A 25,842-nucleotide genomic window follows, 5' to 3' on the forward strand; every position below is an offset into this window, starting at 1 on the left:
TTTGAAATAGTAACAAAAATTTAATGACTCAAATGCATTGAATAATGTGGCACATCTTGCAAGATTCATTATCAACCACACCGTTATGGCTTATGTTTAAATTAGCGCACTCTTCTAAATATCATGCAAATTTGGGACTTCAGCTCTGGGACTTGAGCTCTAAAATGCCTAACCAGTAGTGTACAAGGGAGAAACAGTAAGTTTCTGTGGCTCTTGAACATCATAACTCCAGTGACAGAAATATAATGCCTGTGATTTCCAAATTCTCCATCATCTGCAAATTACAAACTGAAAGGGCTAATCCTCAGCTTTACCTGTGAGTTTTCGGGAGAGTTACAACGCACAGAGAGAAGAAAAAGTTAAACCCTCTGTAATGAGCAAGCTTCAGAAATAGCTGACCTGAGGTTTTTTCCCTGAGGCCGCTGGGCTTCCTTCTCTCTGTGCAGTGATAGGCATGGCCTTGCAGTTGACTAAGAAAAGCACAGGAGTTCAAAAACACTCCCTTGGGGTTTGGGGACAAGCCAAGATGCACAGTGGCAGCCCGTATGTTTTCTCCTCCCTGCCTTTTTAACATTAACCCAGCAATCTTCAACCAGCCTTCCCAACACGCCCCTCTCCACCTCCCACTTCTTACCTTGATGTGGGAGGCGTTAATGTAGCCTGTGTTATTTTCTTTGGTCGGTATGAGCTCTACGCGGTTCTCCTCATAGGGGACAACCTCCCGGATACGGCTGCGCTCAGCATTTTCTGGCAGAGCTGCTGTGCTGAAAACGCCATTTGCCTTTTTCTTTGGAATCTGCTCATATTCTGTGAACACCATTCCCTCTTCGAGCTTCTTCTTCAGGGTTCTGAACTGCAACAGAAATTGATCTCCAGCTCTCTGAATTATCTTATCCAAACACTCCAACCAAGCCACCAGATTTCTTAAAAATATTTACAGTGACAATGCTAATAAGTAGTTTCAAGATGGACAACTAAGGTTTGATTATTCGGTCTCATTACTGACCATATTGCTAGTGTCTCTTGTCCAATAACCAATTTCCGTCTCACTCATACCTTAAACAGAACAAATCTGCCAGACCAGGCAAGAGTTGAAATTCAAAATTAGTATTTTTGTTATTATCACCTCTGTTTAAAGTTCTAGTGATAAGGAGATTGTTCATCTTAATTACCCAAACGTCCGTCCCTCCACTTACACAGCTGTTCTTAGCTAAATTTTATGATGATACTGGTCCACAGTCCTCTAGTCGTGAGGATTAGACGCCCCACCTTTTATTTTTCCCACGGTCAAGCTACTAATAACAAAACATGGTATTAATTAAATGATCCCTCTAAAGACCCTTCTGGCTCTAAGAACATGCTAATACTTCATACATGCTGGCAAAACCTAAAACCCTAATCTTATTGTAATGCACTCTATGACATTCACATGACCTGTTTCTTAACCTGACAGCAATTTCAGGAACTAAAAGAACATGTTTCTTCACCTCTGAAACACTACCACGCAACTTCTGGTTACTTTTCAAAACCAAAGTTCCCACAGTGCATTACCCTAACAATTATAAATCAGCCATATGTTATAGCCAAACAAGGGGCCAGCGTATTAAAGAATTCTATAAATGCGTGGGTAAAAGAATCACTCCCTAATAAAGGGTATTTGTTCACAAAAATCACAGAAATTGAGAGCTACAGCAACTGCTTAACTTCTCCACTTTGCAAAAAAATAATAAAGACACAGGCCCAGAGAAATTGAATGACTTGACCAAGGCCACACAGCTAGGTAGGGGCTGGTGTCTTTAGGGGTCGTCATGGCACCAACCTGACAAAGAAACATGAGATGTTGAAAAGGATCAATTTAATACAGCACAGACCAGGTCTTGCTAAGCTTCAAATTGAAGAATGAATTCGTCAAACACGCCTTCGTGCTGGCATGTCTGGGCGAGGAGAGAGCGTTGGAATCCTAAGACCACAGAGAATGAGTCACATGTTTGACAAGCCCAGCGCTTACCCTCTCATCCATGGGAACTCGGGTGGCATCAACGCGACTTTCTTCCCGCCCCGAGCCCCGAGCAACCGAGAGTCCGTTCAAGGCTGCCAACATCAGTGGCCTCTTCTGTGCCTCGAGGCCTGCCATCTTCTGCTTCTCTAGATTCTTGCGGCAAGAAAAGGCATGTTCTCATTGTTTGTAATACCAGGAGAATGCTGGAATGTGTTTTAATCTCCCCAAATCTGTAACTCCCCAGCCAAGGAATGCAGACAATCACCATTAGCAGGGCAAATTCAAACACAGTCTTCCCATTATTCCCACTGTGCCGGAGGAAGCCGGTTCCTCCAGGCCTCCTGAGCTTTTATTTAAAATCGAGGAATGAACGAACAAACAAACAAACAAGAGCAAAGACTCCATACAAATACACCCTGCCACGGGGCTCACAAGAAAACAGTGTACATGAGACACTTTAGGAAGATAAGGGCTGAAGGAAGACAGGACAAGGAAAAGAGAAACAGAAATTCATGAATAATCAAACTTAATCCCACTGATGGACCTTTTATACAGATTAAACAGTAAAAACCTTATAAAAACTGTTTGCTGCATTCTTAAGAGGTTGGATACATACATAAATAGACAAAAACCTTCCGAAGTTTCCATTCAGAGGGGCTAAGACTGAGGGTGTTAATCCTGTATTGACTCTCTCTGGTCCCCGGGATATCATCCCCAAAATGAGAGCTGCTGTGGTTTAGCAAAGTCACTAATACCACAGCCTGGGGCCACCTGAGATGCCCTACCCAGCAGCACCCTTCATGCTTCATCCAGAAGACCCACAGGAATGGACACCATGGCCCCCAGTGACCATGGTGGAGCACCACTGGATGTGACTAAGCCATGGGAGAATATGGATCTAGGGGCCGAGCAGAGGACTTAGGGGAAGGTTTGGTTGTTAACACCTGGCCCTTGTTTGTGGCTTTTCAACTCCTCTCTATCTCACCTGCACAGACACTCTGAAACTGGATCTGTCGGGGCTCCTGTTATTTGGTCTATGGCTGTGCTTCCTCACGCCCTCTAAACTGATTGAGGTACCAACAAACCTCCATTTACTCATTTCAGGCAAGGCAATGGGAGCATTTTCCACCAAATAATTTTGTCTTAGAAGACAAAAGAACAGAGAGACTTCATAAAGCATAGAAACAGATGAGTTTTACAGAGTTTATGATTTTGATCCACACGAAAGTGAAACCAATTTGCAGGTTCCTTTGGTTGCCACAGATGAAGGAGTCATCTTATTCCTGTTTTCTTTTTTCAAACCTTTAGGTATTTTTTTTCTTAGTCTGTCATTTAGACATCTACTCCCCAGAGAAGTATCTTGATGGAGCCACGGTGCAGATTATTCTAATTGTGGGTGTAGGGGATGGCATTACACCCCTACATGCATCCCCTCAAGGCCACCTACAGTCAGAATGGAGCCTTGGGAACTATATCCAATATCCTGGGATAAACCATAATGAAAAAGAATATATATGTATATAAATATATCCGAGTCACTTTGCTGTACAGCAGAAATTAAGCACAACATTGTAAATCAACTATACTTCAATAAAGTTAAAAAAAAAAAAAAAAAAGAATGGAGCCCTGGCCTTTATGAGTGATTCTGTCAATAAGATGCTTGGTCCAGTGACAGGGCTGACCCATCAGACAAACAAAAGGAGCATCTCAGAGGAAGATTAACTGTGAGAAAGTGAGAAAGGTCCCAAAGGTATAATATTCTTAAGAATGGCCCTGGTTTCTCAACCCCAGACAGATTTTGAAATTTTTGGATTTAAATGTGGTGGTGTGTGTTGGCGGGGGGGAGGTGTTAGTTTACTTGTTTATTAGTTCGTTTTTGTGAGGGAGAATTTTCCCCCCATTATCTCTTTTAGTTGAGAATGTTTTACTCCTCTGCAAAGTTGTAAGAGAGCAAATTTTTTTTTATAAATGGTCCTGAGGTCCTCCCAACAGTCCTTCTGCGTCCTTCCCACCTGCACCATAAGGTAACCCCAACTGGGCCCAAAGCCCAAAGAAACCTATTTGTCTTTCTTGGGAAAGGATTACTACCTACCTAATGAAAACTGAAACCCCAGTGATAACCTATTTCTCTTAGGTCCTCCTCACTTATCCTATCAGCTTATTACCAGAGATCAAAAATAATTAATTCAAAGATCTGATTTGGTCTTTTCTCTTCCCAGTACCTGATTTTGGGTTAGGTGACTAAAGACAGTGAAATGTCTTCCAGGCAGCAGCTGGAGCCAGGGGAAGCTAAGACAACAGGCCTGAACTATCCATCAAATGGACAAGCAGCTCCAGAATTGGAGGGAGAGACTTGCCTGCAGGGCAAATTCTCACCATAGCTGTCTCCCTCCAGTTCCTATTTGGTTACATTTTCTCATTTTCTTATCCTAGGGAGGCCCTGACAGCCTTCTCTTCTTAGCCATGCCTAACAAGCCAGGCAAAGGCTACCCATGGTGGGGGGGTGGGGGCGGGGGCGGGACAGACAGCCATCTGAGATGTGGGGAGGTCACTGGGGTGAGTTTCTTCATAAAGACAATAGAGACCCACCCCAAGCGTCAGTGCCAGTGGTGGTCACCACCTTGCCTGGCTCACTGAAGACCCTCCAAGTCCTACTCTGAGGTTGGGACACCAGCCAAGGGCGGCAGCCCTTGAGCTCACAAGTGTGTAGGATTTGGGAAAAAATCAGAGAAGGGACTTCCCTGGCGGTCCAGTGGTTAAGACTCCATGCATCCAATGCATGGGACCAGGATCTTAGCTGCTGGTCGAGGAACTAAGAACCCACATGCTACGAGGCACAGCCAAGAAATAAACATTTCTTAAAATTAAAAAAAAGAAAGAAGAAGAAGGTACACATTTAAAAAAAAAAACAGGAAAAATGACATAGGTCTGGGGTAATGATGTTCCTGAACTAGTTAAGGGGTAAAATTGGCCATTCGCTCTTACCCAATGGATGGGATGCGAGGACACGTGGAAACAGTGGAAAAGGCCCTTGCTCCTTTGGGATAATGCCTGAAGCACTATGTAGGGAACCAGTGCCATGAATTTGGCTACAGGCTTTTGTTTAATACAGGTAACAAGAGAAGAGAATGAATACAACCTAAGTGAGGCTAGGGGACCATGTAGGCAGCAGCTGAATGCTTAGCTTAGACTGATGGGTTCTTGATACCGAGTTGTGTTAGAGGGGTGTGAGGCCAAGAAGTGCTGAAAATCCCTTTCTACCAGTGATTACTTTTCCCAAACTCAGAAAGCTCTGCCCCCAGGCACCCAGCCCGCATCTCATTCCAGCATCTCATTCCATCCCCAGGAAAAAGCTCCCCCGCAAGGCACCTAGCCCCGCATCTCAGCCCCAATGGTCTTATTTCCCACAGGCACAGCACAACTTTCACAATTTCCCTCTAGGTGGAAAAAGTTACACCTGTACCAAATTCTTAGCAATACTCCATGGATGGCCAAAACCGAGAGGCTAAGAATGTTCTTAAGGTTTGTCTAAACTAGGAACGTTGCTATGGACTAGATTCCTAAACCGAGGGACTTGGCTTCCTTAAAACGTTGGCTCTTTACTCTTCTTTACAGGTTGATTCCCTCTGGAGAACTGGGAGACTTATAAATGAAGAAAGTCTAATGAACTCCATCAAAGCCCATTTTAAGTTACAACTGCTCTGGAGTTCCTAAAATAAGCCCTGGCTACCTTATAGTTCAGCTGTGGTACATGCAGAGGAGAAGTCAGTCTAGGTTTGAATGGTTATATTGAGAGGATTTTTTTAATTTTTTAAGGGAGTGAATACTTCCAGGACAAGCGTGGTGTGTGTATAAATATGCATGTGTGAATTCTTGATAGAATAAGAATGGTTAATGGAAGCTCAACGGTAAACTTCTGGGTTTATTGTAATTCTCTTGGATTTGTGTTAAACATCTCTCGAAAGAAGCTTTGAAAATAAAGCTGGATACATCATGGACAATATTGATGAACGATCCTGACATCTAGATCTACACAGAAAGCTGTGCTCTGAAGGGATGTTGCTCTTTTAATATCTAATTGGGGGAGGAAAAATGCTTTCCCCTGGAAAAACCAAAGTACCAGGAGATGGAGGAAGGTGAGCTCCTGGCAGCTCATGCAATGGGAAGTCTGACCCTGAATAAACAGCAAATGCTGGCCCAGACACCAATCTCAACACCACCAACCTGTAAGATCCTGACTCTCTCACAGCACTTTGCACCAAGCACACCTATGAGAAGCCATGAATGAGAATGGAAGGTTTATGTGAAAACAAAGTTTTGTGAAATGAAACACTACCTGTTTATATGCCAAGTGCTTTTTAAATCCCTACCACATTCCCTGAATAAGCCTTGCGCTTTCTTCAGTGCCCAGAGGATGTATGTCTAAATCATGGAAAAGGAGCAGAGGGGGGCTGCGGGCGAGGGTGGAAATCAGCCCGTTCAACTGTCCCTTGCAAGATGCCCTGGGAGAGGAAGCCACTTACCCGGATCATCATCTCTCTTTCTATAATGCTGTCCTCCAGGGAGAACATTTCAGACACAGGTCTCTCCTTCACAGGCTCTTTCTTGACCCGCTCCTTCACACTTGTCAGGTCGGGCTCTGAGATGGATGGACCAAGAGAGGACCCATTGACGGCCATCTGGTCAGCCCGGGAGATACTGATGACCTTGGCTGGCCCCTGCCTCAGGACCCTGGCCCTGGCGATGGCGGGAGGAAGGCACACCTGGTCTTGCCCCAGCGCCCCGTTGCTCACACTTTTCCTGGGTCCAGGGTACTCCGGTGGGGGCTTGTTTGGAATGCGGGCTAAGGCGGCTTGTAGCTGGGCGCTGTACTCCATCTTCTCGCGGAGCGCGGGGATCTGGGGCACTGGGTCCGGAGCCTCCTCCTCTTCCTCCTCGCTCTCACTGCTGTGGATCAGCATCGTGGCATCTGAGAAAGTCTTCCTGTGGTGATACTCGGGAAGCTGGGGGACCTCGTGGCTCCCCGGCACCTCCTCGGGCGGCCCCGGCTCTCGTAGAGTGTTGCGGCGGGCCATGGGGATGTTGAGTGACTTCAAGGTCATGGCTTCCATGCCCCGCACCATACTGCTCATCACCTCCAGGCTGTGGCGCTTGTGCACCGTGCCGTGGTGCTTGGTGGCTGTGAGGGGCTCGCTCACCTCCTGGAGAGACTGATGCACCACCGGGGAGCTGTCCTCCTGGAAGGTCTTCACGGACAGCTGCACTTTGCGAGTCACCAAGTCGGGGCTACTGCCGCTGACGTACTTGTGGCGGTGGCTGGCGAGGTCCGGGGTGCTGGTGGCAGGGCGGGGCCGTGGGTAGGGGGGTGGTGGCCGGAAGAGATAGTTTTTGAGCATGTGGGCCGTGTTGTAGTTATAGGTGCCCTGGAGCTGCATGTTGGCCAACTCCGGGGTGCTCACCGTGTGTGAGATGGCGCTTGCCCCGGGCTTGCTTGGCACCGTGGTATTCTTTGGGTTGATCTGGTCCGATGGACTGACCAGTTTGTTACCGTAGCCCCCCTGGGGCCCATAAGGGACAGTGTAGGGGTGCCTCTCCCGCATCTCGGGCTGGCTGTACACCAGATCCTCTGGCTGGTTGTAGGCGTGGGTGTTGATGATGTTGAGGTTTCGCAGGGACTGGCTCTGGCTGTCCGTGTGAACAACCCCCCTCTTCATCTGCCGCATGACTGTCTCATAATCGGGGGTCGGCCGGTAGGACGGCACAATGATGGCGCTGTGCCGGTGGCTCGGGATGTAGTCAGCCCGCATGATGTCACTCCCAGGGATGCTGAGGTTGGAGGACACGGGAGAAGCCTGGATGAAGCTTTGGGAGCAACTGAGGGAGTTGACGCTGTGAATGCTACACACACTGCCGTTGGTGACAGTGCCATTTATATAACTTAAGTCCAGGCTGTTGTGCGAGTTGCAATACAAGGCTTCTTCATTCCCATGGAAGATGCTGTCTGCAAGAAGTCACACAGAGGCACATGAATGTCCACACCATCCTGCTTCAATCAAGTTCATCCTCACACTTACAGAAGTCATAAAAAGGGAAATCTCATGGTCTCCACCCACATATTCCATGGAAAAACTGGTAATTTCTTGGGCAAGATGCCAACATATGGAAGGAACATTTTAAAGCACACTAAAAAGAAAAAGAGAATCTAAACAAAGAAAGCTATGCACATACGGAACCGTTATCACCTGGGTTAAGTTCTTTATTTGGCCATGAGCTTTTAAATCAGGCACCAACAATGGCCCTCACATTGGGAGACCTGTCCTCTTGTTCAGGGCTCAGTGACAGAACTGGATGTTTGGGCCAGGAAGTCAAGAACTTTAATAGGGCAATAGATTTGAAATTATTGAGTACTGGGAGCTGATCTTCCTGACTGCAACGGGAAAACTCCCTGTATCTGAGGGACTGCCGAGCCTCCGTCAAGGCACAAGGCAAATAACAGTCAGGATGCCAGCTTGCGTGGCTGCTTCATTCTGATCAGCAACCAACGGACAGCAAAATAAGAATCAGGAGGTTTTTTTAGCCACTGTCTAAAACCCTCCTCTAGAGTTGGTTTCATCACTGAGGTCAGTTTCACATGAAAATTAATAATACTTTAAAGTGGTACCTAAAGAGATAAAAAGCAGATTTCTAAAGTAAGGCCCATTCTGGGTGTCCAGTGTTCCTTTAACACACACACACACAGACACCCCTAGGCAGGCAACCTCTTGCCAACACACTTTTCTGTGGGCAAAGTATATTCATTTTTTACACTATAGATTTAAGCATGAGCAGAGTAGAAGAAAGCAAAGGCAGAAAAGATTAAAAAGCAGAAAAGGTGACAAAACACTTGGCTGCCTGAAGGAGGGGTGGGAACACAGACCAGATGAGATGATATAGGCAAGAAAAACTAGGAGAACATGTTGCATTTATCCACCTTAATGGGGTCTGGTGCCCTCCCATAGAAGCAGGGTAACTTTGCTAGTCTGCTTATAAAAAGTTGTGTTTTACTAAATTACATCATCTTGATTATCTTAGTCTCCATGGTCACATTTAGACAGTGCAGAAAGATTCAAAACAGCTAGCATATGATAACCCAGAAACAAATTATCCATTTACCATATTGTCAACATCCAATGTTTAATCCCATTCCTTTTTTGAGATACAGTTAGTGTAATGATTACAGAGCCTGGCTCAAGAGTCAAGACACCAATATTCGTATCCAAGCTCCCCAGTACCCTTTCTGTACCCCAGTCTCTGTATCTGTCAAATGGAAATAATAACAGTACGTATCTCCTAGGTTTATTTTGAGGATTAAATGAGACAATACAGTGCAAGTGCTCAGAACAAGTGCTTAAGGAGAGGAATTGCTCTATAAATGCTCATTCTCAGAATAATTATTATTGGAATGGGTTTTTTTACACACTTTGCATGGGAGTGTTTAGGGAGAAAAAGAGGAATAAAACAGTTTAACAAGTGCACTGAGAAAGGGGCCAGTGGGAGAGATCGGAAAGGAGAGTTAAAATGAGGGGCTGAGGTGAGGGGCTGAGCGCTTCCCTGGTGGCGCAGTGGTTGAGAGTCCGCCTGCCGATGCAGGGGACACGGGTTCGTGCCCCGGTCCGGGAAGATCCCACATGCCGCGGAGCGGCTGGGCCCGTGAGCCATGGCCACTGAGCCTGTGCGTCCGGAGCCTGTGCTCCGCAACGGGAGAGGCCACAACAGTGAGAGGCCCGCGTACCGCAAAAAAAAAAAAAATGAGGGGCTGAGATTTTGTGTGTATTTCTTTCAGTTATTCTGGATGCCTGTGTTCTCTGTCACCTTGAAAACCTGCTTGACTGTTACAAGCTCTCTGACACTGACCAGGAGGGTGAAGAGTATTCTGTGGGGCTTAGCTGTCACTCTCCTCTCTATCCCACTTACAAGAAGGAAGAGGAGAAAGGAACTTGCTCACTGCCTTCCCCCAAGTCCCTCTGGAGTCAATTCTGGGGAAATCTTCCTCTCAGGGGTAAATGATATTCTATGCCTTTCACAAATCCAAGCTGTTGCCTGCTGCCATTCAGACCATGACAAAGTTAAAATGAAAGTATCACGGTCACCCCCCAAAAAAAGTCTCAGTGCCCATCACCAGTTCTCAACTTTGCGTCTTAAGAAGGGACATCGGCAAGCCAGTTACCTTGAGAAGTGTGTGTTTCCGAGTAGTGTTCGCCACACTGGACGTGCATGGGAGGCAAGATGTACGGTTGTTGCCGGGGCTGAAACAGAGAACACAGCACAGGTGGGAGGCCTTGGCACAAACGGCCGTAACGCGCGCGCGAGCACCAGCGCGAGCACACGATGGTCCCCATCGCTCACCCCGCCTGCAGGGAGGCACGCTGCAGATGCTCCGCCCTCCACACTCAACCCCACCCTTCCCTAAGCATCTGCACCCCGATCTCATCACCAAGCTTAGGACTGGAGAAACAAGAAGGGGGGAATGGGGAGGCTGGTTCAAGGGGAGACAGAGGCTGTAATCAACACGAAGGCACCTATTTGTAACGTATTTTCTAACACACCTGCAAGGCTCCCAATGCCTTTTTTAAAGGAATAACTCAGAAGATGTATTTTATTATGTTCCACCTAAAACATAATGAGAGTAAGGGGGAAGCCTGTTTCCTTCTATTCAAAATTGGGTCCCTCCTGAAGCCACAAGTTCGAACCCATCAGCATAGTTGTACCTAGGACCCTAGTTCACAGGGCCACATCAGCCTCAAATAGGGCCAGGGGAGGGTTACGATGGGCCCACTTGCAAATTTATATAAAATCTGAAATGTGATCCCTAACAATGAGCGTGCAGGTCCCAGGACCACTTATTGACCCTCCCATTGCAGAGGATCCAGCTCAACCATCTAGCTCTTCAGTGAGGGCTCTTCGCCATAAGACTCTTAAAGATGGACATTTAGACTCAACCTGAATAACTCCGTGCTGCAGAGGAGGGTGAAACTTTTAGAGAAAACACCAAAATGCTTAGAGAGCTTCACTAACTGGGGAGCTGAGAAAGGAAATATGATTAATGGCTAATATGGTCTAGAGCAAGTCATTTAACCTCAGTAGGTCTCAGCTTCCTGTCACTCAAATCAGTCTCCTCCCTCCAACATTATCCATTTTATTCACGTATTAGGGTTCCAGATAAAAATATGTTTGAAGGAAGAGTTTTGATACTAAAAAATAGTAAGCTTGTAAACCACCAGACAGGATGATCTCTTATATTTCTATTTGATTATTTTAAAATTAATCTTATAGATATTAATTTAAATGTTACTGCTTTGGGACAGAAGCTGAGATCAAGTCAAAAAAAAAAAACCCACAAAGCCAGCAGGGGTCACACTTTCTCAGTATTCCTCAACAGAAGAACACTACGCAGAGTCCGAGGCTGGGCAAATAACTCATCTACTATTTCCTTTGCTACAAATAATGTTTAATCATCAAAGGGGCAAATAAAGAAGGTAGTGAAGACAAGAAATCCAAAAGTTAAAGAGAATCAGGGTAGAAGAAATAAAGAATTGAAATTAATCTAAGAAAGTAGTTCAGAGTATCAGCTCTTCTAAATATTCCCAAATCTCTCTTGGCTGGTTTTTGAGTAGCAATTTAAAAATATTTTTCCGCTTTTTGATAATACGTAAGTCAACTCAATTTTTCCATGATTGGACAGCCAGTTTTTAGGTTTAAAAAAACAAAACAGAACAAAACAAAACAGTAGGGAGGGATTCATACAAGGGAACAGAAATACACAGCAAGGCAAAGTTGGCTCACCTCTGCCTTCTCTTGCTCTTATTTAAAAAAAAAAAAGAAAAATCCTATAAGTAGGTGACTGTTTATGAACTGGCATAAGTCTGTAAGCAGTACAAGTGGGAAATAGTAATAGCTAATCCTCCAAACACCATTTCAGGATTATTTATTGACTCTTTATATATTTCAACATATTATTCTGTTTCTTTCCAGATCTGCTAACACAAAAACAAATTAGATGCCACAATATAGGAGCCAGAAGGGCAAGAGAAAAACAACAATTAGAAGCCCTTGTTATCAGCCAGGAAGCCCAAAGGAGACAATGTTCTCTGGTTTTACTCTCACTCATCCCAAGGAACTCTTGCTGAAATGGTTTAATCCTAAGGGGCAGAGGAAAGGGAGAAGCCAGGAATCTGGCTTCCTGTAGATTATCTTCATCCAAACAAAACAGGAAAGCCTCTGTATCTTCTCTAGGTAATTAGGATGAGATCAAATCACAAGATAGCCCTAAAACACTTTGCTTCCCCTGGTGTTTCATGGACACAAGTGAACATTTATCTCACTAGTAAAGACATGTGGACTTTAAGGAAGAGAAAAGGAAAATAATATCAACAAAGGAGAAGAATTAGGAAACCAGTGCCATGAACAAATCTATTGGTACTTCAGGGGAGAAGCCCAAAGCAGCCCTCTACATCTCCAAGGCAAAGACCTCTTGTGCGATGTTGCGCATTAACACAGAGATTAATAATATTCACATGGGTTTGCAGGAATTATCAATATTATGTGATATGATGATCAAACTCTAGAATTCTAAGAGTTCATGTCAATGCATTTTCCAGAAGAAAAAAAAAATTCCTAAAACAGTTCCTTTTAAAAGACAAGTGAAAGATGTGCTATAGGATATATATTGTGTATAAAGAAAAATTCAATTTTATTCTCCCATCAACTCAAAGGAACTGTTCAACCTACAAACATTTAAAGGTCACATGTTTATTCTGATTTTGTGTAAAATAAATCATAATCTAAAATAAAAGAATTATGACGTAAAACAAGTAGACATTTTAAAGGAAACTCTCCCACGTCTTGCTATATTATCCTTAAGTAATTCTCAAAATAAAACACAGTCTAAGACAGAACACATGCATTGAAATGAGTTGTTTCCTTATTCACATGATTAGTAGAGCAGTTTTTTAAAAAAGGCTAATGGTAGGTAGAAAAGTGGATCAACTCAAATTCTGTTGGCCTTAAAATTAGAAAATTAGTTAATTTTAATTTTCTTCCCCACTGAATACTCTACCTAAGACCATCAACTAGACTCCTTCAATTTTTGCTCATTTAAAGTAGACATTTTCTGACTAGCTTACTAAACTCTGTCTATGGCAGTGAATATAAAAGAATTTGTGGAGATTATAACTGAAGACATGTCTATATGCAAAAATCAGAAATAGTGGATAAAGATAGATAGATAAAGATAGATAAAGCAAGTGGAAAAAAACACACAGTAGGTTGCGTGCTCAAGGAACATGGTCTCAGCAGCCCAGACTAAAATTCATGGGGGTGAACCCTGAGTCACACTTAGAAAAGTGACGGACATGGGTGGGCACAAGAGGGACAAAATGGGTGTGCATCACACCTGCATAGCAGACTGATACCCTTCTGTGTTCTCACCATATCTCGCCTGGTCATGAGGTCATGACCTAGTCATGATGCCTTAGTCATCCCTCTCCTCAAGTTAACAACAAAGGGACACTCACACCCCGACAGTCAGAGGACTTGATAACTGAAGATTTCATACATACCAGGGAGGACCGGCTCCAGGTGGGCTGGCGTCTGATAGGGGGTGGAGAATTTGATTGTCTACATGAAAAGTTGAAAAAAAGTGAGGATGGTTATTATTATTTACCATGTACAAGAAGACCAGAGAGACAAGAGAGGGAGAAGAGGGGAAAGGAGAAAAGATGAGTTAAGAATTACAGCAAAACATAAACATTTTCTATTTCTGGGTGCTGAAGCTAAGAACAATTTCGATTTTGCTTTTGTTCTTTTTTTATTTTCAAAATGTTTGGAACATACGATACTTCTATAATATGTTTTACAAAGTAATATTAGAAGAATGAGGCTTATTTCTAAAGACAAATTATAAGGGAAATAAAAATCAACAACAGTCTTTCAGAGGTTAGAGAGTGGAGACCTCTGGAGAAGGATGCTGTTCAGATGATGCTGATTTCATAAAACTCCAGAGGGCTATCCCAAGCCTTCATGTAGCCCATGCTGAGGCTCTGAAACTATCAATATATACAGAATTTACTGTCTATGTGGGGTAGGGGGTATGCTTTTTAGAGAGCCCCAGTTTTTATCAGATAAGAGGTTAGGAACCTCCCATACATGGTTATGAAGAAGAAAGGAATGATTATTACAGAAGTAGAAAGGAAAACAGAATTTCCTTAATTTTCAGTCTAATATGTGATGCTCACTCATGTAAGTAGAAAAGGCCACAAAAGAAATACAAATACTCAGAATATTTTATGTTAAAGCCACTTGCTAAGAAATGATCAAACCAGAAGACTACAGTGAAGACTACACTTCTCAAAATAGTTTTGTTTTTAAATTCACCTGACAGAAGTCAACTATAGAATTCTTGTTAATGTCAAAGACACCCCAACAAATCAAAGGCAACAGCAGAGAACTGCAAAGATGTGACCTATAGGGAATCTGTTCAAAAGAATGGTGTGTGTGTCTATGCGCGCATGCGTGTGTATGCACGTGTGTACCTATAACAGATATGGTGGCTTAAATTGCTGCTCTCTAACTAGTGCTCTTCTGATTTACGTTTGCAAACTTTGCTGGCAGACCTAATACTATATAGTCATCTCTTGGTATCCAAGGATGATTGGTTCTAGGACCCACCTCGGATACCAAAATCCATGTATGCTCAAGTGCTTTATATCATCTGGCATAGCATTTGCATATAACCCATGCACATCCTCCCACATACTTCAAATCATCTCTAGATTACTTATAATACCTAATACAACGTAAAGAGCTGCAGTTCATAGTGAATTTAAGTTTTGCTTTTTGGAACTTTCTGGAATATTTTTTAATATATTTTGATCCACGGTTGGTTGAATTCACAGATATGAAACCCACAGATACAAAGGGCCAACTGTACTATCAAATATACTTTCAGACTCTGACAGTGGCCAATGGCAAAGACTGGTTTGAAAGAGCCTCCATCACGTAGAGAAAAAAGTCTGTCAGGACCTGATGCTCCAGTTCTAAAGCAGCACCTTCTTCAGCAGGAACTGCTCTAGGACAGTATTTTCACACTCTTGCATGTGTCCACTGGGGAAGTGGGAAAGCAGTTCTTCTCCTGCATTTACATCCCGAGGTTCTTTGAAACAAAATTAAGCACCTTGGGCGTCCCAACTGCTGACGTACTCTGCTGAGGAACGTCTTTTGAAGGCAACCAAAGGAAAGGCTATGATAGTGTGAGCCCGGCACGCTATATCCAAGGTCAGGTCACAGTGAAGTTCCCTCATCAGACTCCCTTTATCACCTTTATTTCCAAATTAAATTGAAAAACACACATATGGATTTGTGACATCTATTAGCGTCTTCCAAGTCTTCCTCTAATTACCCTGGCCTCTCATTTACAGGAGGGTGACATGACCCAGAAGCACACGCAGGGTCAGCCAACTGTGTGAGCAACACAGGGCTGAGGATGACAGCAGCTTCTTCTCTTTCAAGTTGGCTCGTCACTCGGCTACCTGCTTCTGAACACACTCCACATCTGACACGAAGGGGTGCCCCGGCAAATTGGGAACCGCTCGGTTCCTCCAAACTCATGGCAGAGGTTGGAAAGGCACTGATGTCGGCCAATCCGTTCAGGAAGTCAAGCATTCACAGTCAATTTGCAAATCATTTTCTCCCTAGGCATATAGACTACATAAGACAGTCTTCATCATTAAAGCTCTCTCCCTCCCGCCCGGCTTTAACTTGCCCCTTTAGCTTCTACAAGGAATGAGGAAAAAGAGTCAGTATAAAAAGCGATCTACACCATCCCTAAAGCACAAGAATTTAAGCTGATCCAGGGAGAGGGTGGACAAGATGTTTACTTACTCAGTGCAGATTTTGTTTTGTTTGTAAAACTTGTGCCGTGTAGCAAACAATCGAGATATATACTTGGCATTTTCGATATCATCCTTGGAAAAGAAGAAACAGGGGAAAAATAAACGTTTGTTTGATTGTATTGGGCTGGCCAAAAAGTTCATTCGGGTTTTGCCATACAACACCGAAGGAACTTTTTGGCCAATCCAAATATATGCATTTCACTAGGATTCCTCTGAGCAGGGACACATCCCTTCCTCCCTTCATGTCAAGCACAAAATAACCCCCTGAGCCAGAAACCAGTGTGCTGAAATTCAGTGGCGGTCATGCCTATGAAGCCCACCCAAGGATGGCAGACAATACTGTCTGCTAAAGAATCCTTTATGCTCAATGCGCTGGGGTTACACTGATGATCTGGCGTGTCTTTACATAATGCCAAACCAAGTGCTTTAAAAATCAGTAAATGAATCAAGGCAGAGCGTAGCACGAACGCCAAGCATCATCACATGGGAGGCAGGGAGGTGCAGGGAGTGCCCTGGCTCTCAAATAGGCACTCAACAGAAAGGCAATCACCCAGTTTGCTTCAGATCAGCCTTGGACTATGATGGCAAAGAAAATCCAAACCAGCCAGTAAAAGAAAATACCATGCAATATCATCAGGGGTGACTAGTCAAGGGCATGCCAGACAATGGGATCCACCACAAATAAGGCTGGTGGAGGAACCCAAACCCTAGAGACAAAACTCAGCTTGAAACCCCAGCATTGTGAGCATGAAGTCCCCACCACCTTCCAGAAATGAGGGATGACAGCACTGGGCAAGTATTGGAAAGTTATGGGTTCAACAGAATACTTATTCTCTCATGACATGGAGAGCGAGGAAAAGATATTATAAGTTGAGAAGACAAACAGCAAGCTGCCTGTGGGACCCTGCCTTCACCTGTCCGTTTTGCTTACCGTGTGAAAGAGGGCAGTCTCCTCTTTGCTGATGAGCTCCACCAGGATAGTTGACTTGTTGTGAGTGATATTCCCCATGTCATTCCACCTGCACAGAAGAAAGCCAACGGCGTTTGCCCAAAGACTTTCTAGGCATTTATGACAGCATAGGAGTGTCACCTGTTATTACTGAGTCTCATTTTACAAATTATGATTTAACCATATTTTTAAAAGCTAAACGTCCCTCCTCTCAAAGCAGAAAAGGAAATAAAATGCCACACGCATCTATTTAAGTAGCTAAAAATCCTATGTAAACGACGTCTAGATATTGCTGTTAATAAAGTACACTTTCCTTTACGACCTAGGAGGAAAATATGCCAGAGACTTCCACTGCCTTGGTTTTCACACTTCCAAATGGACAGAGCATTTCCCGTGATCCCCGTTTTCAATGCTGGAGGGGGATGTCATTTAAAAGTCATGTGTGGAATTCCCTGGCGGTCCAGTGGTTGGGACCCCGTGCTTTCACTGCCAAGGGCCTGGGTTCGATCCCTGGTCGGGGAACTAAGATGCCACAAGCTATGCAGCGCGGCCAAAAAAAATCATGTGTCTCCAGGAATCTAGGCTGAAGGATGCACAGAGGTTCTGTGTTGTGATGTACACTACAGATTTGATTATGCCACTTGGAAAAAATGCCTAGGGAGTGTTTAATGTGCCTACATTTCTGTGATCTAAACACACACACACATTTCCTTCCCTTTCCTCATGGAGATCTTATCTAAAATGAGATACACAGAAAGAACCACCAGACAAGGGAAGGTAAGCTCCTGCTTCCCATTCTACTTGGAGCCAGTTTCTAATCATCTCTTACACTACCTACCCTTCACTCTGCTCCCCGACCTATAATTCCCTGCCCACCGCCTTCTCCCACCATCCTGCTTTTGCTCACTACACTTCTGCCTCTGCCTGCATGATTCCTTTAAGACTCAGAAGAAGTCACTTTCTCCAGGAAGCCTTTCCTCAGCCCCAAGCACCCACATGCCAGGAAAGAGCCTAGTGTAGTCCTCTATCAGTCACCACATTGTATCACAACTGTTCATGTCTGTGACCAGATCCCTAACTAAACCAAACTCGATCATAGGCCCTCGTGCCCCGGGCAGAGATTCTGCTTTCTTCACCTCTGTATTCCAAGCACCAAGTACACCTGGCACACAGCATACAATAGATGCTTGCTGAAATAATGAAAAGTAATGAGGTTGTCTCGCATCTGTATAGAGTACAGTTCTTTTATCAACTCTCTTAGGTAGACAAGGCGGCTATTTACGTTCCACCCTGGAGATGAGGCAATTCAGGCCAAAGGGGATGACTTAGCCTCACTCACTCTGCTCATCAGGGACGGATGAGTTCTATACCTTCCAGGTTTTCCTCCAATCAGCTTTCCGTTACACCAGTACCACCTGTTTTTACATACATCTACAGGTGTTCTGCACAGTTGTCTGCTGACTTACGATTCCATTAGATCACATCTATGTGGACTCACAGCTATGTGCTCCTTAGTGAAAGTCTCAAGAGATAAGAGATATGTGGTCTCCTCTAGCTCCATTCCCCCAAATCAACTGCCAAAATTCTGGGTCCACTCCTCACTCCACCATATGACTTCACCTTAGTGGCACAATTAACATGACACTGTAGTAGAAGTAAATTTCCATCTTGTAAGGGTTCCAAGGCAAGGGCTAAAGGAAGCAGTCTAGAAGCAGTTCCTAAGGAAACTGAACAAAACCTGTGAGGTGCTTATGATCAACAAACTTTCAAATTGCTATTTTCTATTTAATCTAGATAGCCAGAATCCAAGATGTGTCTGCTTCTCTTCTCCAGACTCAAGCACTGATTTAGCTACAAAGAACTGTGTGGGACAAAATGCCTGGATAGCTTTACATGGGCATAAAAGTGTATAGTTACAACTCTGCACATATTTATATATTTTGTTTAATTTGTTGTAGGTATATGAGTTAACTGAATATGTCCAATAGTCAAAAAGCTTATTCTGTAGCTCCAAAGAGCTCTCTCCCCACTCCTGTTTCAATAATGTCTCTATTCAAAGAGCAAGAGAAAATAAATGGACAAAAATAATGGCAGGGTGGGGACCTAGGAAAATAAAAGCCAATTAGGAAGCTTTTAGTGGGAAAACTTTTTCAAAATGACCTGCAGTAACTGCTGATCCAGAAAATACACGGCTGGCCAAGAATTCACTTCCAGAAAGTGGACCGTGCTTTGCCTCTAAGATCTGTCTTTGATCATCTGCCCTGCATGTGCAGCTCTGCCTATCAGATGCACACACAGGAAAGCTGTCTTTCCGGTAAATAATAGGCCATACTGCCCTCATAAATGAAAGCAAGCATGCAGTTTTTCGGATTGTTGATACTAAGACGGGATCTGTGGGCACCCATACAAGCAAGCTCATTGACATGTAATGCAGGGGACACCCTGCCACTTCCCTATGCTGCTTCTACTCACGTTAAATGGAAAAGAAGGTTGAAGGGTCAAAATAATAAAAAGTACCCAAGTCCTTTCAGTTATGATAACAAATTGATTGCTTTTTCAAAACACACTTTCACAAATAGACCTCTTTCGTTAACAGAAAAATTAGTTTGCACTTTTCTGGGACATGTGGTTAGGTAGAGGGTTCAGGGCAATGGAAGGAAGCCAGTGTGGATTTAATGACTGGTCACGGGTAATCGAAGCAAAGGTAATCCCATGGGGGCCTGACTCATGGAAGAGCCCATCTTCAACCAGACTCACAGAGTTGTGTTCCACTCTTTGGCTCAGTGGAGGTTCAACTATACATTTCTTGGGGTCAGATGGAAAGAAAGAACATCCCCCATCCCCAAACAAACCCCCAGGGAAAGTGAGATGAATTTCTCCATAACCACTTAAATCCTGCAGAGGGGGCGGATCTTACCAGAGTTGAGAAAAGCTCAACTCTGATCCATGGTCTGCCTCTTAACCCATCCGTATAACTTTCATACTCCATGGGGTTTGCTAGAGCACCTCGAGGGGAGAAAGGAGAAAGACAAATCAGACTACCTGTATATTACTGCTTGTCTTCCAATTCTGTTTCTCACGAAAATCCCCATAAAGAAAATGCCCAGGTGCACACTGTTTCCATGATTGTCCTGCATAAGATCAACAAAAGATCGTTGTGATGAAACAGATCCCCAGCGGTCTGGCAGCCTACCCATGGGGACCACACCCCGTTTCTCGCCCGTACGTGGAATGAATCATAGAACGGAATGGGGTCAGAAAAGCCACTAGGTCCGAAGGGACGCATTGCACTGCACATCCTAATAGACTACATAGATACCTTTTTTTCTTTTATCTCAGTTTGTCACAATACATTTCCTGTTTAAGAAAGAATTTTAGGATTTTCTCAGATTTGTTGGCAGTTAAGATTTTCTCTTTCATGAGTATCTATTAATATCTTTTCTAACCCTAGTTTTTGGTTTTGTAAATCAAAATTATACATGCACATAGTTTGATTATATCTGCATACTGCATATGTGCAATTATTTACACATACAGTTTGAAGAACTGAATCCTCTTTAGATCTTATTTAAAAGCAGCCTTGGACTCACCATTTCCTCTCCCTTAAAGGCATCCACTTCCACCACTTAAAGCCCTAGAGTGTGTCTATTTGCATCCACCATGCTTGGCCTTCCAATTTAGAACCTCATGTTCCTCAGTTCTGGGATATTTTCTCAAATTACTACCTTCTGTTTCCCCTTTTCAATCATTTTAGAACTCTCACTGTTCAGATGTTGGACATCTGGGTTGGCCCTCCAATTTTATCTCCTGCCTTCCACATTCCATTACTTTGGGTTTTTTTGGGTGACATTTCTCTTAATTTAATCTTCTAACCTATCTATTAAGTTTTCCATTTCTGATATCATATTTTAAATTTCTGAGAGTTCTGTTTTATTTGCCGAATGTTCCCTTTTAAAAGCACTCCATTCCTTCAAGAAGGTAATATATTTTTATTTTTTATCCTTGAGACTCATAGGATGGTATTTTGGGCAGGGGGCCCTTCACCCTGCAGACTCTCTGCCTCTTTCACACTGCTTCATTCTCATTGGGTTGACATCTTTTGTTCCTATTAGGGCATCATGGGGGTTGATGATGCTCGGCTGTCTATTCATGTTCCAGGGTGGGATGCTAAATGCTGGTTGGGACCTTTGTGAGCACAGGAAGGGCACGTGGATGATAGGCTTCACTGTCGGGCAACCTGCTGGGCCCTGTCTGGGGGAACCCAGAGGTCTTCGGTCTGGTCTCTCGGTCCAGTCAGGTGCCTCCAGCCTTCCGCCTAGAAGAGTATAACCCGGCTGCCAGTGTTCTTGAGAGCAGAGTGGGAGCAAGGCTCAGCATCCAGGGAGTAAACTGTCACCCAGCCTCCTGCTTTCACTCGGGGGACATCCTCTTTGTGGAGTAAGTGGAGGGCCATTCCCAACTAGGCCTAAGATGGAAAAGATAAACCCCTACCTCCCTCAGAATACTTGATCCCACTTAAGACACAAAGATGACAGTGTCCCTTCTCAGGGACCTCTTCTCAACCCACCTCCCAAAGCTTCCATTCAAGTAGGCGTCTTCTAAAAGAGAGAGAGAGAAAGGGAAAGACAACTGCTGATGGCAAAAGCTGAGACAGAAAGAACTGGGGAGGAAAAAAGGACCTCGGGGACTTCCCCGATGGTGCAGTGGTTAAGAACCTACTTGCCAATGCAGCGGACATGGGTTCGAGCCCTGCTCTGGGAAGCTCCCACATGCCGCGGAGCAACTAAGCCCGCGAGCCACAACTACTGAGCCTGCACTCTAGAGCCCGTGCTCCGCAACAAGAGAAGGCCCCGCTCGTTGCAACTAGAGAAAAGCCCACACACAGCAACGAGGACCCAACACAGCAAAATAAATAAATAAATAAATAAATAATAAAAATTTTAAAAAGAGGGCCTCAGTAATTATGAGAAGTTCAAAGGTAAACTGTATTACAGAAAAATCTGTGAGGGAAAAGAAGATAGGTGAAGTAGAGATGGGAAGAAAAAGGAAAATTCTGCAGAAAGACTTTTCTGGGCATGTTGCCAGTAGGTGGGTGCAGAGGTCTGGTGGGAGTGGATGGGGACATGGGAGGAGCAGGCCACCAGGGTGGAACAATGGAAAAAACACAGAACGGATACCCGTCAGAACAACTTAGCCAAGGATTGAGGCTCCAGACTCTGCATGACCCATTCCAGAAGCTCCGTCCCTCCATGCCCACGTGCTCTGACAACACAGGAGGATGCAGGCTGTGGCCAGCCCCGTGTTTGTGGAGGGGGAGGGGCAGACCTGTCAGGAAATGGAAGGGACCCCCGCCCTGAGCCTTGAAAATTTTTGAGAAACATGGAAAAACCCACACTAAACATAAAGGTTCTTCCCTGGGACATATCCATAACACACTTTTTAAACGTTACTTGGTCAAGAAGGACCTGTACTAACCCAAAGGGACCCCATCCCCATGTGCAGGCTGCCCCTGCATACTTTCCTGGTGGCTTTTTCACTTAGAGCTGACCCCATCACTGCCCACATGGCTACTGCTGCCCCACCCATCATCCTTGAGTCGCCAGGAATCATGTGGTCTGTAGGTGGTCACCTGAGTCATGAACAGATATGTGGCGGAGGAAGAAAAAAAGCAGCAGCCCAGCTGAGTTACACCCACTGGCAGTGAGTCAGCCGTGCCTATCTGCCCACTCGGACTAAGCTCTGGTATCTCCCTTGTACTTTTCCCACTAAAGGACAGACTAGAAAACACATCAGAACCAAGCATGGTGGATTTCAACACTGTCTCCACTGCCTCTATTTCCCACAGTTCAGAATGACTAAAGACAACACAAGCAAATGACCACCATGACAAAACCTCCAACTTCCAGGGCCTGAGAAGTCAGTTTTCTAGAAGTGGAGAAAAGTTTACTCTGATTTTCCAAAATGTCATGACTATATATGGGCTGGTGAAATGGAAGTGGGATGCAGATGGCTTCATAAGGTATTACTGCAAGGAAAATGGATTACAACCCTATGAAAGGCAGCCATTAGAGAAGCAAAAGGAAATTAAACAAATCTGAAAAAGAGCCATTTAGCCTTTTTTGCAAGCTGCGGACACCCTGCTCGCTTCTACTTGATACACATGGGCAGTTCTCATTAAGGCAAATTGCAAGCGTGCAACAGAGGGGGAACAGAACACTTATACAACAGCCAGCGGAGCCAGTCTGGAGTGAAATGTTTATGCTGAAACTGCAGGCATCTCCCAAATTGCCGAGATGTGCCAGTTGCTTTAGGTTTCTGATAAAACTCTAACTTTTGTAAAGTGGGTCAGCAGAGAGAGGAAAATGAGTTTGGATGATGGGCTCAGCTCTGTAAATGACCTTGCACCATGACCCCCCAACCACACCCAATTCAGGAGGTGGATTTGTTGCAAAGGATGGGATGTGCTGTAACCGTTTCCTAGGCATAGTTTCCAGACAACACCAAAGGGGCTGGGAACCCACAACAGAGGCTCTGTAGAGCTGGAGAAATAAAGTATGACTGCATACAGGAAATGTTATTCTTCCTCACAAACAGTTATCACTGCATCAGCCCAAAGAAGAGAAAAGAAAAGAAGCACGGGCAAGAAAACTGCTGGGGAGGGTCTGTATTAAGGCACGCATGATGTTTGCTCCTTGTCCCACTGGAAGGCTGGATGTGGCCTCGATAAATTCTTGGTACCAAATGGGCTGATGTTTGGTACTCAGAAGGTTGTCTTACAAATGAGATATTCTGCTGAAGACCACGGAAAGCTTCAAACTCTCTCTGTTACGAAAAAGGGTTTGCTTTACCTAAAGTAAACTGGACTTGCCAGCTAATGCCACGTAGCAGTAAGAAAGCCAAGTCTTCTGGCTCTCTGCTCTCAATAAACACTGGTTTTTCCAAACGCCTGTGCTGTTCTGAGATGGCTGAAGCAAGGAGAGGGTATGCTACCTTCACAGGGAAGATTTCCTGTCCAAAGCCATCCAAACGTTCCACCTCATTGATGTACATAAGCTCAGCTTCTGCTGGCAGGATTCCACTAAAATCAAAAGAGCATCAAAGGAGGAAATGGTTAAGAGCAATAAAGTCAGTGGAAGATCCTACCCTCCTGGTGGCAAATTCCAGAACTGTGGTTTTAGTTCTGGGAAAAGCCATTGTCACCCAACCAACTGTGCAGGCATGGTGCATTACTAAGTAATGCATTAACATATTCCTCAGTAGCCTTTTACTCAACAGGGAATAATAAGAGGAAGGTAAAATATTTAATTAAGAGCCACAGCCCTATAAACACTAAATAATTATTCCAGACATCCTGGTGAATAATGCTGTCTGCTTTAAAAAAAAAAATGTATTTTTCTCCCACCTGGGAAAAAAATCTCCACTGTTAAAAAGGAAAGAAGGAAAAAGGAAGAAAGGCAAAAGTTTCTGAGGATGACATTTTGGGAGCCAAGTAACCAAGAGAAGAGTCTAGGACCACTGCACATGTCCCAAAGAGCTCCACGTAGCCCTGATCAAGCTCTCAGGGATGCCTTAAATCTCACTCTTTTCCCTGCTGACCTTGACTTTCCCACCCAAAGCAGCTCTTGAGGTCTGCACTCAGCCCAAGCAGTCCCAGGCTTCCCAGGTCTGGCAACAGTTTTAGGAAGGTCACAGAGAGGAATTCCTCAGGCCAACATGTGGGCCAATTGGTGTTAACGAAAAAAAGGAAAAAGGAAAAAAAAAAAAAGAAGAAGAAAGGGAGGGAGGAGGAAAAAACAAAAGGGAGAGAGAGAAAAAAAGAAAGGGGAATGGTAGCACAGTTTTCAAATCTACATGCACTCTCAGAACAGAGCTGAATCACTTGCTACAAGAAACAGAACTGTGTTGACTCAAGCCGGGGCTTGCGGGGAAGGGCCAAATGTCTCCTGCCTCGGACAGGATGGTGGCCACGTGCTGAACCTGGCAGCCCCCGACTTACCTGTGGGCTTTGTGTTCTTGGGCCACCTTCTGTGTCAGCTCCTCCAGAACAGCTTCTTCCAGGGCCAAATCCTATCAAAATGGAAAGCAGTTAAGGTCACTTGCTATTTTGCTTGCAAACCTTAGAAGCTCTCTTTTTTCTAGAAGTTGTTCCTGATTAGCTTCACTTCCTCAGTCTCCCTTGACTCCTTTGACTTAAAGGTTGTCATTTTTAGGACAGAGGTTCATTCTTACTTTTGTAACAGGGCTCTCCACTATGACAGGCTATTTCAAGGCATATTTGGGGTTGCCATCTAAATTCTGGAGGATCTGGGAATAGCTCTTTTTTCATTTACCTTCTTCCCTATCTGCCTGCCTCTTGGACTTTTATTAAAAATGCTTTGTAAGAAACAGAAACAGACTCACAGACTTAGAGAACCAACTTATGGTTACCAGGGGGTAGGGTGGGGGGGAAGGGATAGTTAGGGAGTTTGAGATTGACATGTACCCACTGCTATATTTAAAATGGATAACCAACAAGGACCTACTGTATAGCACAGGGAAACTCTGGTCAATATTATGTAACAGCCTAAATGGGAAAAGAACTTGAAAAAGAATAAATACATGTACATGTATTGAATCACTTTGTGGTACACCTGAAACTAACACAACATTGGTAATCGACTATACTCCAATATAAAATTAAAAGTTTAAAAAAATCCTCTGTAAGTGCTTACACGTTTTTAACAATGAGGATATACAGGCAAATGAGTTTCCAGGTCATCATCCCTTCCAAAGCGGAGCCCAAGAAGGGACTGTGCCTGGCCTTTTTATCCACCAGCACAATCCCAGCAAACTAATTCAGAGCCACCTGAAGTCAGAGCTGGCTCATTCAGAGACCAACTGATGGGGCCTTGGGAGCAAAAGAGGCCACGACAGCTCAACCGCCGCAGCGGAGCTCCAGAAGGTAACAGGTGGGGAGCTGACCAGCT

The 25,842-nt window shown here is 44.4% G+C and overlaps 1 protein-coding gene across 1 annotated transcript in view; it reads right to left on the bottom strand.

Annotated features, from left to right (window-relative positions):
- The window catches only part of PTPN14 (protein tyrosine phosphatase non-receptor type 14), a gene marked incomplete at both ends in the record, with an annotated part of 99,785 nt that overhangs the window by 14,022 nt on the left and 59,921 nt on the right, over positions 1-25,842 (bottom strand). Inside the window, 10 exons of the mRNA XM_079696991.1 lie at positions 635-853; positions 2,009-2,152; positions 6,523-8,000; positions 10,206-10,284; positions 13,597-13,654; positions 15,917-15,999; positions 16,859-16,946; positions 19,919-20,007; positions 23,867-23,954; positions 24,873-24,943. Of these exons, the coding sequence (XP_079553117.1) occupies positions 635-853; positions 2,009-2,152; positions 6,523-8,000; positions 10,206-10,284; positions 13,597-13,654; positions 15,917-15,999; positions 16,859-16,946; positions 19,919-20,007; positions 23,867-23,954; positions 24,873-24,943 (2,397 nt within the window). The remainder of the gene's footprint in view (positions 1-634; positions 854-2,008; positions 2,153-6,522; positions 8,001-10,205; positions 10,285-13,596; positions 13,655-15,916; positions 16,000-16,858; positions 16,947-19,918; positions 20,008-23,866; positions 23,955-24,872; positions 24,944-25,842) is intronic.

This window comes from Hyperoodon ampullatus, assembly GCF_949752795.1.
Source record: "Hyperoodon ampullatus genome assembly, chromosome: 2".
Lineage (NCBI taxonomy): Eukaryota > Metazoa > Chordata > Mammalia > Artiodactyla > Ziphiidae > Hyperoodon > Hyperoodon ampullatus.